General features: G+C 31.4%; 2 protein-coding genes across 2 annotated transcripts; one reads left to right on the forward strand and one right to left on the reverse strand.

Annotated features, from left to right (window-relative positions):
* Positions 1–7,457: 7,457 nt before the first annotated feature.
* LOC125835676 (pentatricopeptide repeat-containing protein At4g39530) lies at positions 7,458–10,023 on the reverse strand. The gene has a single exon (XM_049514789.1). The coding sequence runs from the start codon at positions 10,021–10,023 to the stop codon at positions 7,468–7,470; it is 2,556 nt and encodes an 851-aa protein (XP_049370746.1). The 3' UTR covers positions 7,458–7,467.
* A 5,343-nt stretch (positions 10,024–15,366) lies between these two features.
* LOC125836483 (RING-H2 finger protein ATL70-like) lies at positions 15,367–15,963 on the forward strand. The gene has a single exon (XM_049515659.1). The coding sequence runs from the start codon at positions 15,411–15,413 to the stop codon at positions 15,957–15,959; it is 549 nt and encodes a 182-aa protein (XP_049371616.1). The 5' UTR covers positions 15,367–15,410; the 3' UTR covers positions 15,960–15,963.
* Positions 15,964–17,916: the final 1,953 nt, after the last annotated feature.

Consider the following 17,916-nt stretch of genomic DNA (forward strand, 5'->3'; position numbering starts at 1 on the left):
GAAAAAATACAAATTTTTAATAATAGAATGGACAGAATCATGGGAGAAAATATTTCAAAAAAGGTAAAAATATTTCCCTTAGTTTTTTATCCTTACTTATTTGAACTTTTTTAAATATAATTTTATCTGAAATATATTCGGATGAACTTCTTTAAATGTGATTTTGTGTATTCGGATGAACTTCATTAAATATGATTTTGTGTATTCGGAATTTCAGATGAACTTCTTTTTACAAATTGAGCACGATAAATACTCATTTCAATTGAAGAGTTAGACCATACAATTCAAAACCTGATTGTATACCATTAGGACGAATACGAATTCAAATCTAAATACAAACTAGCTGGTATACAAAGTGATATTGAAAATACAAAATGAGTCCAATAAATACAAAATCTATTTTACTAATGCAATTAGTATGAATACTTATATAATGAATACGCAAATAAACTGTATTTTGGTTATTCAGAATTGAAAATGAATACAACATCAAATCTAAATATAAACTATCTGGTATACAAAGTCATATTGAAAATATAAAATGAGCAAAATAAAATACAAAATTTGTTTTACTGATGCAATTAAGCTGAATACATATATAACATAAATAAATTGTATTTTGGTTATTTAGAAATAAGAATGAATATAAAATCAAATATAAATACAAAACTTGATTGTATACCATTAGGATGAATACTAAATCAAATCTAAATACAAGCTATTTGGTATACAATGTGATATTGTAAATAAGCAAAATAAAATAAAAAGTTTGTTTTACCTATGCAACAAATTGTTTTTATTCTGTTCGACTTAATCTTTTTAGTAACAGATTGAATCGAGTTTAATTATGATTCAATTAAGAGAATGAAAGATAATTATTTGATATATTTCTTTCTATTTTTTATTTTTTTTATTGTCTGCTAATTTATTTATTATTGTCTACTTTATGAACAAAATAAAATCGAAACTCTTTATATACCTCACAAGCAATAGCTAATCTAAGCTTCGTGAATAGTTTTATTACTTCCCAAGCAAGATTATATTCTTCAATACAAGTGTGATACCCTAGCTTAGGATAATAATGGCAAAAAAATAAGAGATATTGGATAAGTAAATACTCATGTTTTATGTATTAATAACACATTTTAAAATTATGTGAGTCTAGGTCTATAATGGACAATATTAATAGCGTGTTGGGTTGAGTCATTACAAATGGTATCAGAACCATTCCTATATTAGACTCGTGAAAGATGAGCCAGAGTCCAACTAAATTAAGGCAAATTCAAAAAAGGCGGATAAACCTCGGTGCTGAGTCTAAGCAAACCAATATGGTGGGGCAAATTTTGTAAGAGGAGAAGAGGTGTATGTGACACCCTACCTTAGAATAACATCGACAAAACACATAAGTGATGTTGGATATATAAGCAAAATGTACACTCTAATGATGCGTTTTAAAATCGTGTGAATCTAAATTCAAATTAAAATAAATAATATTACTAGCGGAGTGGATCAAGCCGTTAGCTTTGTATAAATGCTAAAAATTTCAATTTCCATTTATTTTCCTTATGTTGCTTCTTTAAGTAATGCATTTCCTTTTTGGACTTGGTGAAAAAGTTGAATGGATCAAGTCAAAAATGTGTGTTTGTAACACTAAGTTTTTTGTTTTATTTAGCTTATTATAAAGTAAGTATAAAAAAAACGACCAGCTGTTACTTAAATATGAAAGTGGATTTCCATTTCATTAATTTTTTAATAATCTTTTCTTTTTTTTAATACTTTGGTGTTAAATAATGGATGGAGTTACTTGGAGTAACCTAAGATATTAGCTTTCCTATTATATATTTTTTAAAATAATAATTAAAATTTGAGTTTTAATCAAACTTGCAAAAAAATGGGTAAGCATTCTTTAGAAGAGCTCCTCCTTAATCATTAAAAGTTTCATGTTATAATGAGTTCATATGTATAATTAAACTTGTCGAGCCTTTTTATAATAACGTTGTTTGTTCAAAATTAATTAACTGTTCTAATAAAATATTATTATATATATAATATAATTTTAACATGAAAATCAATCCAAAAAACTCAATCTTTTTTCTTGACTTAAAAGGAAAGAAGCTATAAGAGGTACATCTATAGTACAATTGTAAATTATCATTGTGAACATATCTTGTAATTACATCAAAAGATTTGAAAAGTATAATTGAAATAATTAGCAACCTACTATACAAAAGGAGATGATGGGCATAGTACTTTTTTGGTTTATCCCATTCAATATCTCGACCTATTCTGAAGCCTCAATTAATTTAGATTCACATTGTGTATACAAGATTTGTATCAAAACTATTAAAGTTCTACCAAATTCATAACTTAAAAGTAGGTCCACCCCTATTTCAAGACTCGAACATAAGACCTTTGATTATAGATTTTTTTTCAAAATTCATCCCGTCACAACCTTTGATGGAGGCATATTACTCCATTACCTTCCAAAATAGGTGATGAATCACAACCTAGAAACAATTCCTTTTAAGGCAGTATTTGGTAGATTTAAAAAGTGAAAGGACTTATCAATATGGCTATCTTCCCAAGTGTCAACTTTTGAGAAGATTTACACAATGCCAAGTCTATATATTAAGCAAGAATTTTGATGCATATTAATATCTATTGACAATGATGGTACTCACCATATAAAGCTACTTCATCTTGATACATTTGGCACAAGGAAAATGGAAACTAATTAAAAGAAAGTACTATGTGATAAAGAAAGTTAACAAGGTATCATATAAAAGGAGATGATAGGCATAGTACTTTTTATTATTATTAGTTTCAGTATCCGTTTTGGAGTTCAGATTAATCAGCAACGTAAAACTTGTTAAAGAGAAAGGTGCTTTGTATCAAAGTTTCTATCATTCTTATGACTCGAATTTAAGGACTCTAATTAAAAAATAGAGTGATTTTATTCATTCTACCAAAACACTTGATCAATCTGAATTCGTACTATGCAAGATCCATTAAAAAAAATAATGCTTTTTTGATTTCTTATTTGACGTCTAATATCCATTGAAAATGTTTTATACTTTGAACTCAAATTTTTTAATTAAGATTTATGAGTGAAATAATCTTATTTATCCCACCACAATGACAATGACATAGTACTCGAATTACCTTCCCAAAGAGGTTATGAATCACAACCTAGAAACAATGCTTTTTAAGGCATTATTTGGTAGATTATAAAAAAGTGAAAGGACTTATCAATAGTGGCTCTCTTTCCAAGATTAAAATCTTGAGATTTACACAATGTCAAGTCCATCTATTAAGAAAGATCTTAAAATAATAATTGATATCTATTGATAATGATGTTTACTCTTTGTAATTACTTTCATATTTGCTAGATTTGGCACAAGGAAAGTGGAAGAGAATAACACTATATCAAACATTGAAAGGCAGTTATTTTTTCCCTATTTCTTCTTTTAACTTTCATGAATTCACTTCTCTATTTATTTCCTTTTTTCTAACCTTTTCCTTTCTTTTCTCTTTTTTTCTTTTAGAAAAACCTAAAATAAAATTTTGAACCTTATTTTAAGAAAGACTTGTGCAAAATATAGGTTGTGGCCCTTGGGGTGCAACCCTTTCTCAAACAATATATAACATCTGATTGATAATTACTAAATTTTTTCATTCTTAATCATATATTTCAAGCTCGAGTCTTGAAAATAGAGTCAATGAGATGGTAAGCACCCCTTAATCTCATTTCGATACCTAGGAACGTAGTTGATAGAACTGTAAGCACACCCTTCATTCTGAATCACAAAGGTGTCAGGTTGAATCCTGAAAAATAGAGTCATATTAGTTAAGAAATACTTTCAGTCGCGAATCTAAATTAGCCAAAGTTTATAGCAAGTAACAAACACCAAATCAAGAAACTATAAACACTATTAACTCTTTGAATGGTTATTCCATCAATTAATAACATATGTTAAACACCAATTAGGATCTCTTTAAACCTAAAATAATTACAAGAATCCTTCAATAATTATAGGGACCTATAATGAAGTGGAAGCTTTTTATTTAAGCAAGTGATAGCACTCCATCCAAATTTTTGTTCTATTTTAAAAAAACTATAAAATCTTTAACACTAGATCTTCCATTCTAAATTAATGTTCAAGAATTCAAAATAGTTTAATTATTCAAATTTTAAAATTTGATATGTCTTTGTCAATACTTTCCATTATTATCTAAACAAATATTTTCTTCTATGTACTATCTATCAATCAAGTACACAAATTAAATTTATATCCTAAGTTTTATGTACTAACCAAAATAGTACTACATAAAATAAAGTGGAGGAAGCATCACCAAATCTTTCTTAGTTACCAACAAAGGGTTGTGATGGAGTGATAAGTATTCTTTCATCCTTAACGAAAGGTCTCGAGTTCGAGTCCTCCTGGTACAAAGTCACCTTTGTTAGGGAGCGTATTACCCCCCCCCCCCAGCCCACAATGTGGAACTTCCCCGCGTGAATCTGAATTTAATCGAACTCCAATATGGGTACGGACACCGGGTGAGAAACCAAAAAAAAAAAAAAAAAAACTTTCAAAGTTGACTCATTGCAATATGATGTATTGCAAACTTATTTACTAATATAGACGAAATATATAAAATAATACTTTGATTATGTATATTATACTTAAATATACAAAACCTATACATTTGCTGATTAGTTTGTAAACTAGATCACCCAAGAGAACAATAATTATCCCATGACAAAATAAACAATTTTCTATCACTTGGTGAGCCATGAATTGAACATATAAAAAAAATGGACTTAGGATGAAAATGTATAGAATATGAAGATTGGGCCTAGCCTTTGATAAAATCCTTTAAATCATTCTTACATTTTTTAAAGAGGGGCAAAAACTAATATTTATGCTATTGTTGTAGTGATAAAAATTTGCAAGTTTAATCGCTTCGAAACCAACTTGAGAAATATTTTGTCCAAGTTTGGCTTGACAATCTCAAACTTTGAACAAAATATTTGAAGTTTTGAAGTTTGATTTGTCGAGTGTGGTCTCCGCGCATTCCAATAGCATTAGTACTAATTTCGTAGTTTCTTGCCTTTCGATTTCTGGTAATATCTGTTGTTCTTTGCTTCAGTTATCGCATTGTTTTGAGATGTTGTTAGTGTGCCTTTTTTTGATTGCTATGTTATGATTTTGTTATTATTTGCTATGTCTGCTTAGCGTCTGTATGTTATTTTTAACATTGCTTTGTTATGAGTTACTTGAGCTGAGGGTATTTTGAAACAAAACCACTCTACCTTCACACTAGGAGTAAAGTTTGCAAACACCGTACCCTCTCCCATACCCTAGACCTCACCTAGTGGGATTACACTAGGTGTATTGTTGTTGTTGGGTATAGGTGAAAATTGGATACTGAATGCAATTACAATTATTTTTTTCGGTTTCCCACGCGGTGTCCAGTACCCACATTGGAGCCCGACTAAATTCGGATTCGCGCCGAAAAGTCCCACGAGAAAAGCGCTTCCTAACAACCCTTGTTGGTACAATTACTACTTCTATGGTCCTGGTTTTTCATGTGGCTTTCCTCTTAAATAAGGCTAAAAGTTTCACTTTATGAAGTTGTTTGGCTAAGCTTATAAGCTGGTCAAACTAGTTTATCCGGAGTTTTTGGATTAAGATATTAGCAACCAAACAGGAAATAGCCTTATGAATTCATCATCCAGTACTACTTCTAGCTAATCAATCAATCACTAATAGCTCAATGGATATCGCAATTGCCACATCTTACTATACTATAAGTCTATAACTATGCAGCCACACAAGCACAAATCATTTGACTTTGTTCACAATGTCCATAACTAAATGATCAAGAAGACTTACAGTGCCATCGCTCGTATTCTTGCTTTCCATTGAGAACCTGTTTGGAAGGACACCTCGGAATTGGATTGAGCATAATTTTGTGTAACTATTGTAGAAACAGTGACCTCGCACCTTGGTGCAAAGGATGCATACCCTTCGGGCAAATGAAATCTAGGATTCCCGATAATCTGTCGAGTAATCAGAAGATCCTATCTGAGGTAGTTGTCATCACACACAAGGGTATATTTGTTTGTGGGGCATCACAAACATGGTTTGCACGTTCTCAGTCACGATGATCATGCATGTAGTGATTATCCACAAAATTGCAAGCAACTGGTATGAATTGACACACATCCCAAACTGCGTAAGGACCTTGTTGGGTTGATGCATCTCCATCATGTCCCAACATATTAGCGGCACCACAGCACGCAACGAATACTCTCCCGATCGACCATATTCGGCAAGATTCCATCTGGTGTATGACACCTTATGCTTGAATATCTTTCATTCAGAGCAGATACCTTGTAGCAAGAGTTCATATTGGTCCACAGTTTCAGGTTTGTACCTGGTCTGATTGGATAAAGCTCCACTGCCAAACCAAAGAAGAAACCTGCCAAATGAAAAGAAAATTTGACTACTTGAAGTATGTCCAGTCATATATATGCACACACAGAGACATACATAATGGAAAGTACAGTATAGTCTAGTCAATAGGTATATTTCCACTTCTTTTTTCTCAAACTCCGAGATATAGGCGAATTAAAGGCAAAACTGTAGCATCAGGAAGTTAATCTTAGAATGACTCTGGCTGCTGTTTGCAAGACTGGATTACACTTCATTAGCTTCATTGCTAAGAAGTTAGAGAGAGAAACTAAAAAGTGATATAACACATCAACAAAACAAACAAAAGAAGGGTATACTACTTGTTAGAGATATATGTAACTATTTTTAATGTTTATTTTGTTTAGCGATATGAAATGAGCTTAAATGTAAAAGTGAGGATTCATATAGCCGATACATCAGAGCACAAATATATAGCTAGGGTTACAAGCCTATGAAATGCTATCTATAAGAGATACTTAAGCACATGCTGAACATATGAAGCCATGAGTACACGGTATTTATCCTTGAGTTTAATTTATCGAAAAGTGAAAACCAAGATTTATGAGATTTTATGATTACATTGGAAGTGGTCCAGCTTAAGTGCCTCACCTTTCGACAGCAATAGAACTCTAATATAATGTCTTGCTTTTACTTGTCATTTTGGTCATCTACAACCGCCTGGATCACAGTGTTCTTGCTAATAGCATATCTGAAACATGAATAAGAAAATGAGCAAGTACAGAGAGAATCTTTAAATCCAAAGTCTAAATTTCTGGAAGAATGATAAGAGATGCTGCTGCTAATGCTATAGGTCACTGTTCTAAAGAAAATGAATAAACAAATACGACATCGATGTTACTCAACAGACGGAAAAGCAGTGGGAAAACTTAAACTAAAAGAGAAATAGGGAAACACTTGCAATAAAAAAAAACGTAAGAAGATGCAAAGCAAAGATTCTTCATATACCATGACAAAGATGACAGAGATTTTACTCATTTGAGAAGGTAGTATCCTCAGGAACATATCCGATCCCTTTTATATTCCGAATCAGAAGTTCCAAAAATGAATATATCAAATCAGTTTGGTGATGACTTCGGTCTCTTGCGATAAACAAATGCACCTCATTGTTTATTTCTATCCAACTACACCCTTTTTCTTTCACTACACCATTGCTATCCATTTTCTCTCTTAACTTTTTGACATTGATCCACATGCCTTTAGATGCATAAATATTTGAAAGTAGGATATATGATCCACTGTCTTTTGGATCTATAGATATTGCCATTGATGCTGCATATTTACCCAGGTCTATATGACCAGCTTCTCTACACGCGCTAAGCAAACTCCTCCACACAATGGCGGCCGGTGGAATTGGCATTGTTTCAATGAATTCCGTTGCTTCGACCAGTTTACCAGCTCGACCCAAGAGAGACACTATGCAAACATAATGCTCCGTTTCTGGTTCAATACCGTACCCGGCCATGGAATAGAAGTGACACAATCCTTCTTTGACAAGACCAACATGGCTACATGCTGAAAGCACTCCAACAAAGGTGACATTGTTGGGTTTCAATCCATCATTTATCATTTTCTCAAACATATTAAGAGCTTCCTTTGCTTCTCCGTGCTGTGCATAAGTGGATATCATAGAATTCCAACACGCGATATCTCTCTGGATAGTGGAATTAAACATCTTATGTGCTTCTTCCAAGCTTCCACACTTGGAGTACATATCGACGAGTGCATTTGTAACATGTGGATCAAAATCTAGGCCGAGTTTTACAATCTGGTTATGAAACTGGAGACCATGAAGCAGACTTACTAGGTTACTAGATGCAGCAATGAGAGCAACAAAAGTCAACGCGTTTGGCTTTTGCAAAGACTGCCGCAATTGTAGGAAGAGCTTTAGAGCCTCTTCATTTTCACACTGTTGTATGTACCCAAACAACATAGAATTCCATACAACAATATCCTTCTCATTCATTTCAATGAATACTTGTCTCGCATCTTCAATAGATGAAGATTTCGAGTAAACATCTATTAGGATGCTACAAACAAACATGTCAGCAGAAAAACCAAATTTTATGGTAAGACCGTGAAGTTGCTTACTTAACTCCAAGGAAAACAGTGAAGCTGATGCACCGAGCAAGCTAACAAAAGTCAAAAGGCTTGGAAGAATCAGATTATCTCTCATTTCAGCAAATAGATCAAAAGCTTCATATAGCCTATTCTGCATCAAACAACCCTCAATTATAGCATTGTAAGAGATTACGTCATGATCACCCATAATGTCAAAGACCTTCCTTGCGTCACCAAATGAATTACATTTCGCGTACATATCAATCAAGCTATTCTTCACAAAGTCATCAGAATCAACATTAGCTTTCACGGTATAAGCATGCACTTGTCTTCCCAACTCTAAAGCTTCAACCGACCCACATGAAATAAGTACACTACTGCAAGCAAATCTATCTAGCATCCAACCCAAACTGTTCAAGTCTCTAAACATGCTTATGGCTTCCCAGTCAGAAGAATTCTGCATGTATCCAGAGATCATCGTTGTCCAAGAAATAGTGTTTTTAACTTCCATCCGATCAAAAACTGACCTTGCAGTCTTAACCTTTCCACACTTCATATAGAAATCAATAAGAACATTACTCACCGTAACATCCATCTCCGCTCCGCGTCTAAGCACATAACCATGAATTTCTTTTCCTCCTTTAAGATACTCAAGCGACGAACAAGCACCCAAGATACTCGAAACCACATAATTATCAGGAACAACATCAATCTCCAACATATTCCTCAATAGCTGTAAGGAAATTTCACTCTTCCCCACATTCACACACGCTGCAATAATCGCAGTCCAAGTAGCCGTACTCTTCACCAACAAACCATCAAAAATTCGCCTCGCTGCCCCTACATCTCCACCCTTCGAGTAAAAATCAATCAAAGACGTCCCTACATACACAAACTGATCAAAACCAGCTTTAACCACAAAACAATGCAATTGCTCACCTTTCACAATACTACCTAACCTTCCACAACAACTAACAACACTAGCCAAAACAAACTCATTTGGCCCCTCCCCTTCTTTACAACTTCTCCTCAACTCAGCAAAAAGCAACAAGGATTCATCATAAACCCCATTTTGGGTATACATAGTAATAACTGAAGACCAAGAAATCATATCCCTTTTAGGCATTTTATCAAACACTTTGCGTGCATAGTCCAAACACCCCCGAATCGAATACGATTGAATCAAGATGTTGTTAAGAAAAGGGTTGCTTTCAAATCCACAAAGAATCACTTGGGTGTGGATTTCTTTATAACGGGTTGCAGATAATGTGAATAATAATTTGCTTAAATAATGACGTTGGGTTCTTCTATTGCGGTGAATAGTAGGATAGTTTTCTTCTTCGAAGCGATGATGTGAAGATGATAAAGATGATGACACTGCGAAGAATCTGAAACAAGATTGAGTTACACCATTTTTGATGGATTTTGGTTCAAATTTGCAGCTAATTTTACAGAGTTTACTCATTTGTTTGAGCTGAAAATTCAAAGTTGCTGCATATTTATATGGAGATGAAATAATTGTTTAAAGCTTTACAAAACATTTCGTATTAAGCAGAGTTCGGGAAAGTTGGTGAAGTGTTAAAAGTTACCTTCAAAAAGCAAATATTTATCTAAAGTTGTGCAAATTTGAAGTTAGGTTTTGGCAAGCACAACTTCACACATGTATGGTTGAAAATTTTTGGAACCTCAAAGTAAAGTCCGAAGTTGATTCTGAAACGGTTAAATTAGGTTCGAAATGTTAGCCGAGTGTTATATATTATTAACTTAAAAATATATTTATCTAAAGTTCGAACTTATGCAAATTTCAAGTCGGGATTTGGCAAGCACAACTGCAAACTTGTATTGCTTGAAACTTTTTGGAACTTCATAGTCGACTCTAAAGTTGATTTTGAAACGATTAAATTAGGTTCGGAAATGTTAGTCAAGTGTTATAGTTTAATTTAAAAAGATATTTATCTAAAGTTCGAACTTATGCAAATTTGGTATGCTTTGGCAAGCACAACTTCAAACTTGTATTGCTTAAAACTTTTTGGAACTTTATAGTCGAGTCTGAAGTTAATTCTAAAACGGTTAAATTAGATTCAGAAATGTTAATCAAGTGTTATAGTTTAACTTAAAAAGATATTTATCTAAAGTTCGAACTTATTCAAATTTGTTATTCTTTGGCAAGCACAACTTCAAACTCGTATTGCTTGAAACTTCTTGAAACTTCATAGTCGAGTCTAAAGTTGAGTCTGAAACGGTTAAATTAGATTCGGAAATGTTAGTCAAGTGTTATAGTTTAACTTAAAAAGATATTTATCTAAAGTTCGAAGTTATGCAAATTTGATTTCGGGCTTTGGCAAGCACAACTTCAAACTTGTATTGCTTGAAACTTCTTGAAACTTCATAGTCGAGTCTGAAGTTGATTCTGAAACGGTTAAATTAGATTCGGAAATGTTAGTCAAGTGTTATAGTTAACTTAAAAAGATATTTATCTAAAGTTCGAACTTATGCAAATTTGAAGTCGGGCTTTGGCAAGCACAACTTCAAACTTGTATTGCTTGAAACTTCTTGAAACTTCATAGTCGAGTCTGAAACGGTTAAATTAGATTCGGAAATGTTAGTCAAGTGTTATAGTTAACTTAAAAAGATATTTATTTAAAGTTCGAACTTAAAGCTTTCCGATAAAATTGAGAGCCCCTAATATTGCAAGTAGATAATATGAATCGGAATCGGAAATGGAATTCTCCGATTCAATATAGGAAACGAAAAAAAACCTATAATTTAATTTCTATAAAAAGGTACCTGAAACAAATTAATTCTCCTTATGCTCTGTTTTTCCCCTTCTTCTTCAAAATCAACCAACAATGGATCTTCAACAATCACCAGAAAATCACGATTCGATCTCGCGAAAGAGAAAATCACTGATTAGCTTTGGAGAGAAAATAGAAAAGAAGAAAAAGTACGATGAAGAAGAAGAAGAAGTTGTGATTTCGAAAAGAAATTTTGTTTCTGCGGAAGAAGAAGAGAAGCTTGTTGAAGATGAGATTTCGAATATCGAAGATGTGATTACGAACTGGAATTTTGATTTGATCTTCGAAAACTGGAAATCAATGGCGGGATCTTCAGAAAACCAGCAAACAGAGATTTCAGTTACGAATTCTCATAAGGAATGGTTAAGTTTATTGTTAGGAGTGACGGAGTTGGAAATTTATGATGAGATTTAAAATAGTATTAGAGTGGGTGATACTCAAATATTCGTTTTTTGATATTTTATTTTTACAATATAGTTTTTTTATAGAGCTATTATAATCACTTTTATTTATTTGTTAAAAGACCTTTAGCATTATGATTAGGGCGGGAAGGCAATTTCTTTTATTTGTTTACTCATTTTAAATAAATGTATCTTTTTTTCGTGTCCCAAAGTATCAATGCCAAAACGGAGGTCGTTTTTGGACAAAATTTTGGGATGTCAAGGAAACATAGTATAAGTTTTCATTTAAATAGTTATTCATAACAATCATGTTAGAACACGAGACTCGAAAGGTGCTTAACACCTTCCTTTTGATTAACATATTTTGTCCATATAACTAGATCAGGTGTTTGAATGCAATCGTCAAAAAGTACGAGATAACGTATTTGCCCATAAAATTTCATCCACGTGAAACCTAACTCAATAATTTAAAAAATCCATTTAATTTCTATAATTATCCCCTTAAGAGTGTCATTTGACACCATTTCTAAATGGAAAAAGAGAGTGCACACCACGCATCCTTAGATATAGGTTAGCTAGGAATGAAAACTCGCAATCAATTCATACTTTAAATGTGTTTTTAAGCATTATCTCTTATACAAAATATGCATTTTAGGGCGGAATACAACGGTCTTAGAGTTTTGTGCTGAAATTGAGAGTATAACATTTGAATTTATTAAATATACCATTTGAATATATATTGTATAGTTTTTCATCATTATGTAACCGCATATATAAATAATTTGAATGATAAATTTTAAAAAATTGAATTTGGTATAGAGTAGCTATAAAACGATAAAATAGGATGATTAAATAATAAATAAAATAAAATGAAAAGTAAATATAAGGTAGTGATGGAATTACATCAAATAGATTATTATATAGAATGAGACTTTTCATTGTTCATAAACTATGAATTTAAGGATACAATACAATAAGGGGTCGTTTGGTAGAGTGTATTAGGAAAAATAACGCATGCATTAGCACTGTGTATTACTAGTACCTTGTTTGGTACTCTTTTCCAACCTATGTATAACTAATGCTTGCATTAGTTATACACTCTATTGTGTATTAAAGTGTGTATTGTTAATACCATGGATTTCTAGGTATTAGCAATGCAATGGTTTTAATGCATGCATTAGATTAACTAATGACAAAACTACCCTCTATTAATAATAATTATAATAATAATTATAATTATTATTATAATTATAATTATTATTATTATAATAATAATTATTATTATTTTTGTAAAAGAATGTGGGGGTATTTTTGTAAACAAATATTTTTTTAATAGTCTTTATACAAGGCTTGCTATTTCCAATACATCAAACCAAACAATGTATAAGAAATAATGCAAGCATAGCTAATGCAAGCATTACTAATGCATGCATTACTAATACATCATATTCAGCATTATTCTTATACACTCTACCAAACGACCCCTAAGATTTAAGTGACAAATATTATATTTAAACTATACAATACACAATACATAACAAGCATACAAATAAGTTGAAATAAGCATTTGTAAAATTTTCAAAATGGGAATGGCAAACAGGTACACAAAGCAAACCGTGTTAGTAAGGTTCGAATAAGAGCATGCTATCTTAATATAAGTACTATCGATTGTTTTCATGATTAGAATCAGTAACTTCTAAATTACACGGAGATAATTATATGTATCATTATTTTCCATAAAAATAACTTTATCATTGCTTTAAGAATTATTGCATGACTCATTTTTTAGGAAATTGCACTTAACATGACTTTTTTCTTTCTCAGCGATCTCAATCGAAATCTTTGAATAAAAATGAAGCAAATTCAAATATCTCATCACAATTCTGATTGATGAATACTCTATAATTAGTTAATGGTGCAACTATTCAACCATTAGAGTAGTTAGATTAAAAGTTTGAATTCTTAACAATTTATTGCATGATTGATGTGGACATCAAAACCAAGTCTTCAAAGTCATACTGAGTTATTCTTAGACAATTTTTTAGTCAATATTTTGTTGTCAATAGGACCATTTATGTTTAGAATTTAATTTTTTTTAAAAAATCTATACAGAAATGGTCTTATTGAAAACAAAATGTTTGAGTAAAAAAACTGTTTAGAATTAGGAAGGGGATCAAACGTGTAAAATAAAATGTGTAGCAACTTTCACATTTCCACATCATAAATTGCTTATTTCATTTAAACACTCGAGCTATTAAAGAAAAAATATTTTTAATTACATATATCTACATACTTAATTACGTCTTTTTAAATGAATCTCATGAACCAAATAAAATCAATTTGTATTATAATGAGATATCGAAGATATCATATTGGAGTTTTACATATAGAGTCATTGAACTTTATTTTAAATATATCAATCCAATCCGAGCTCTTGGAATTAGAATAAATTCGATAACGGATCGCGAAATCTTGGTGATCTTCTCTATGTAATGAATGAGGAGTCTTCTTTAAAATAGTTCGCCCATAACTCAGCAAACAAAGTACATTAATTATTTAATCCAGAATTAACGACTTACATATTCAATGACTTTGGCACTGGACATTCCCAAAATAGGGAATATCATGTAAATTTAATATACCCTCGAAAATTCAGATTAGTCAAACCTAAAGTAGGGGTGGGGAATAATAGAGGAAAACAATAATATAATTTAATATATTCATAAAAATACTGATAATATATGAGTGGATAAAGTTGAATAATTTTCTAGCTAGCTAGAAAGAAAGACGTTACTCACATGAATCAAAACATTGAAGAAAAAGATGGGCTAACCGTTGACATCTCAAACCTAACACCCCTAACATGAAATGAACTACTTATTAGAAAACAATATATAAATACTCTCCTATCTTTAATCAGAAATCTCGAGATACGAATTTAAAAAATAAAGTCATCTTATTGGAAGATTACCTATGGGTTCAACCTGTGGCCTAGTCAAAATTCTAAATTTGTATTTAGAAATTCATTAAATAAGTACAAAAATTAAATTCAGAATTCAATCATTAAAATTTGATGACGCTATCCTATAATTCAGTAGCCCCTTATATTTGAATTCCGCCTCCACCTTTGGTAGTAGGGAGCACTTCATGGTGAAGCTACAACTAGCGAAGGATGATTAGTTTGACATTCGAAAAATCATATTGTTACGTAAGTTAAATACTACTTTTTGTCTATAAATATTAAATCTTAAACATTTTTAGTGAAATTTCTGACTTAGCCATTGAGCGTCTTAGACGATAAAATTCTCTGATGTAAATTTAAATTAGTCAAATCTCAAAGCAAATATCGAATATTGAATATCAAATGAGAAATGACAGCTTACCAAAAATACACTATATATATTCACAAGAAGCCTCTTCAAATACACTTTACTTTTTTGCTTTATATATATCTTTTCATCATTGACATAACTTTTAAAGTTCATTATTAGTTGAAGTCCAAATATACCCTCCCCAATCAAACTTCCCTTTTATTATCACAAAATATGTAAATAGTTGACTTTCAAACTCTTTTAGACCATTTCTCTTTGTTCTAAAAACATCATGACCAAAACCAAAACCAAAACAACAAACACAACAACACCCTCAAGATCATCATGAATGCCACAGCTTCCGCCCCGGATCCGAATTCCTCCGATGACGGGTTCCTCGGGTCACAAAACTTTGGTGGATTCGCATATGGTATCGGAGTCTCTGCAGGGATATTGTTATTGATAACAACAATCACCCTAACGTCCTATTTTTGTACGAGGCATCAAACAACGGTGGAGCCACCACAAAGGAGACATAGGAATAATACTAATAATAATAACGATGTGGTTGTGGTCGTGGACGTGGATGTGGACGTAGGGCTTGATGAGGAAACCCTATCGAGTTTTCCAAAGTTGTTGTATTCAGATACTTATAAGAATATTCACAAGGATTCAACCGTGAGTTCTTGTTGTTCAATATGTTTAGGTGATTACAAGAATAGTGACATGTTAAGGCAATTGCCAGATTGTGGCCATTTGTTTCACTTGAAATGTGTTGATCCATGGTTGAGGTTACATCCAACTTGTCCTATTTGTAGAACTTCTCCATTGCAATCACCACTATCTACTCCTCTAGCTGAAGTTGTTCCTTTGGCAACTAGACCTATTGGATAAAGTGCTATTCAAATTCAATGTTATCTGCTTTTGGGCTCGATTAATCTGGATTTGAGGTGAAATAGCGTTTACTAACCACTTTTTGACTTGTTTTCAAAATATAGTTAATGTCATGGGGTTTCAAGTTCACATGTGAAACTCTAGGAAAATTCGACGATTTCAAGGTCTTGTATTCACTTTTGAGCTTGATTAGTCTGGATTTGGGGTGAAATAACATTTGCTTGTCACTATTCGGCCTTGCTTTTGAAAAATAGTTAATGTCATGTGGTTTCAAGTTCACGAGTGAAACTTTAGGACATTATTATCGAGTTTCACTAGTGGAGTTTGAAATTTTATAATAATAACTAGTTTTCAATTATAAGGACTGAAAAGTAGCTATTTTGTGGATTTTATCTGAATTGGAGCCGAAAAATCCCTCCTATCAAAGGTGATTACCATTCTTAGGACTCGAACGCGGAACTTTTGGTATTTTTTCTTTTTCCATGTATAATGTAGATAGAAGGCAATTCATCGTCTTCACAGAATCTTCTTCTTCTTCGTCGTCGTACTTTTCAATTTTCTCTTCCAAATTACTCTGTGATTTTCTCTTTCGCGAAATCGAATCGTGATTTTCTCTTTTGTTTTTTTCCCTATTTTGTTGGATGTTATTGAATTACATATACACGTTGCTCACCTAACAGTCCTCTATGTCTGCTCTCTGCTTCCTAATTAGCAGTTCAAATGTCACACATTTCAATAAAATTTTGTTGGTATTCGATATTTATATCAAATCATAATATTATTAATAGAAATTGTTTAGCGGGATGAAATAATATAATAGATAAATATACATTTAAATCTTGAAGTAATCACTCTAATTTTAGGAAGGTATATCGGACTTTCGAATTATCTTCAATGCGTCTGTTGAATATTTTAACTTATAAAGTAATTATTTAAACACCTCTAAAATATACGTGTCACATTAAAGTCGTGTATTCATGAGACATAATAAAAATAAGTTGAGATGTTTAGTTATTAATTAAAATCAAATTTGAGTATATGTATATGTATTATGTCAAGACTATTTTCTTCACTTTTTATATGAAATGATAATTTTATATAGTGAGATAAAATAATATCAAATTAAGTTAATATGTTAAATTAAACACTACGAATTTTACTATATTACTTCAATTCTACTATTAACATCTTCATTTTATTATTTCATTCTCTTGAAATAATTAATCTTAACATCAATTTTGAGTCACATTTGAATAAAATTATATCGAAAGCAAAAACTATTTAATTTAACCTAACAATAAAACAAATAGGTTATTATAAAGTTAGTAATACAACCTAGCTAAGAAAATAATATTCATTTTCCCTATTTTTTTGGGTGTTATATTGATACACACCCGTTGCTCACCAAACAGTCCTCTCTGGTCTGCTCTAGCACCCCAGTAATATTTTATCCATATTCGATATTTATATCAAATCATCGTGATATTACTAATAAGGATTGTTTGATTAACGGAATGAGATTAACAAAGACGATTGATATAGAATTTAGCTTTAATTGATAAATAATCATTTTGATTTTGAATATGCGTATCTAAATACCTTAATTCATTTTATTGTGTCAATTAAATAGTACTCCGACTTACTTAAAAGACTTCAAAATTTATGTGTTATATCAATATTGAGTGTTCTTGAAAAATAACGAGGATGAATTAGTGAGTTTAGTCGTCAAATAAAGTCAAATTTAAATGTTTATTTATTATCATGTCAAAGTATTTTATCTCTTTTTTTAAAATGAAATATTAATATTTTAGTATAAATAGTGGATAAAATAATTTCAAAATCAGTTGACACGTTAAATTAAACATGAAATAAAATTATTCCACATACTAAACGACATTCATTACATATAAGTAAATACTCTATTCATTCACTCTTACTTGTTCATTTTAAATTTTGT

Source organism: Solanum verrucosum, unplaced genomic scaffold, assembly GCF_900185275.1.
Source record: "Solanum verrucosum unplaced genomic scaffold, falcon-dt-bn FXZP01000284.1, whole genome shotgun sequence".
NCBI lineage: Eukaryota > Viridiplantae > Streptophyta > Magnoliopsida > Solanales > Solanaceae > Solanum > Solanum verrucosum.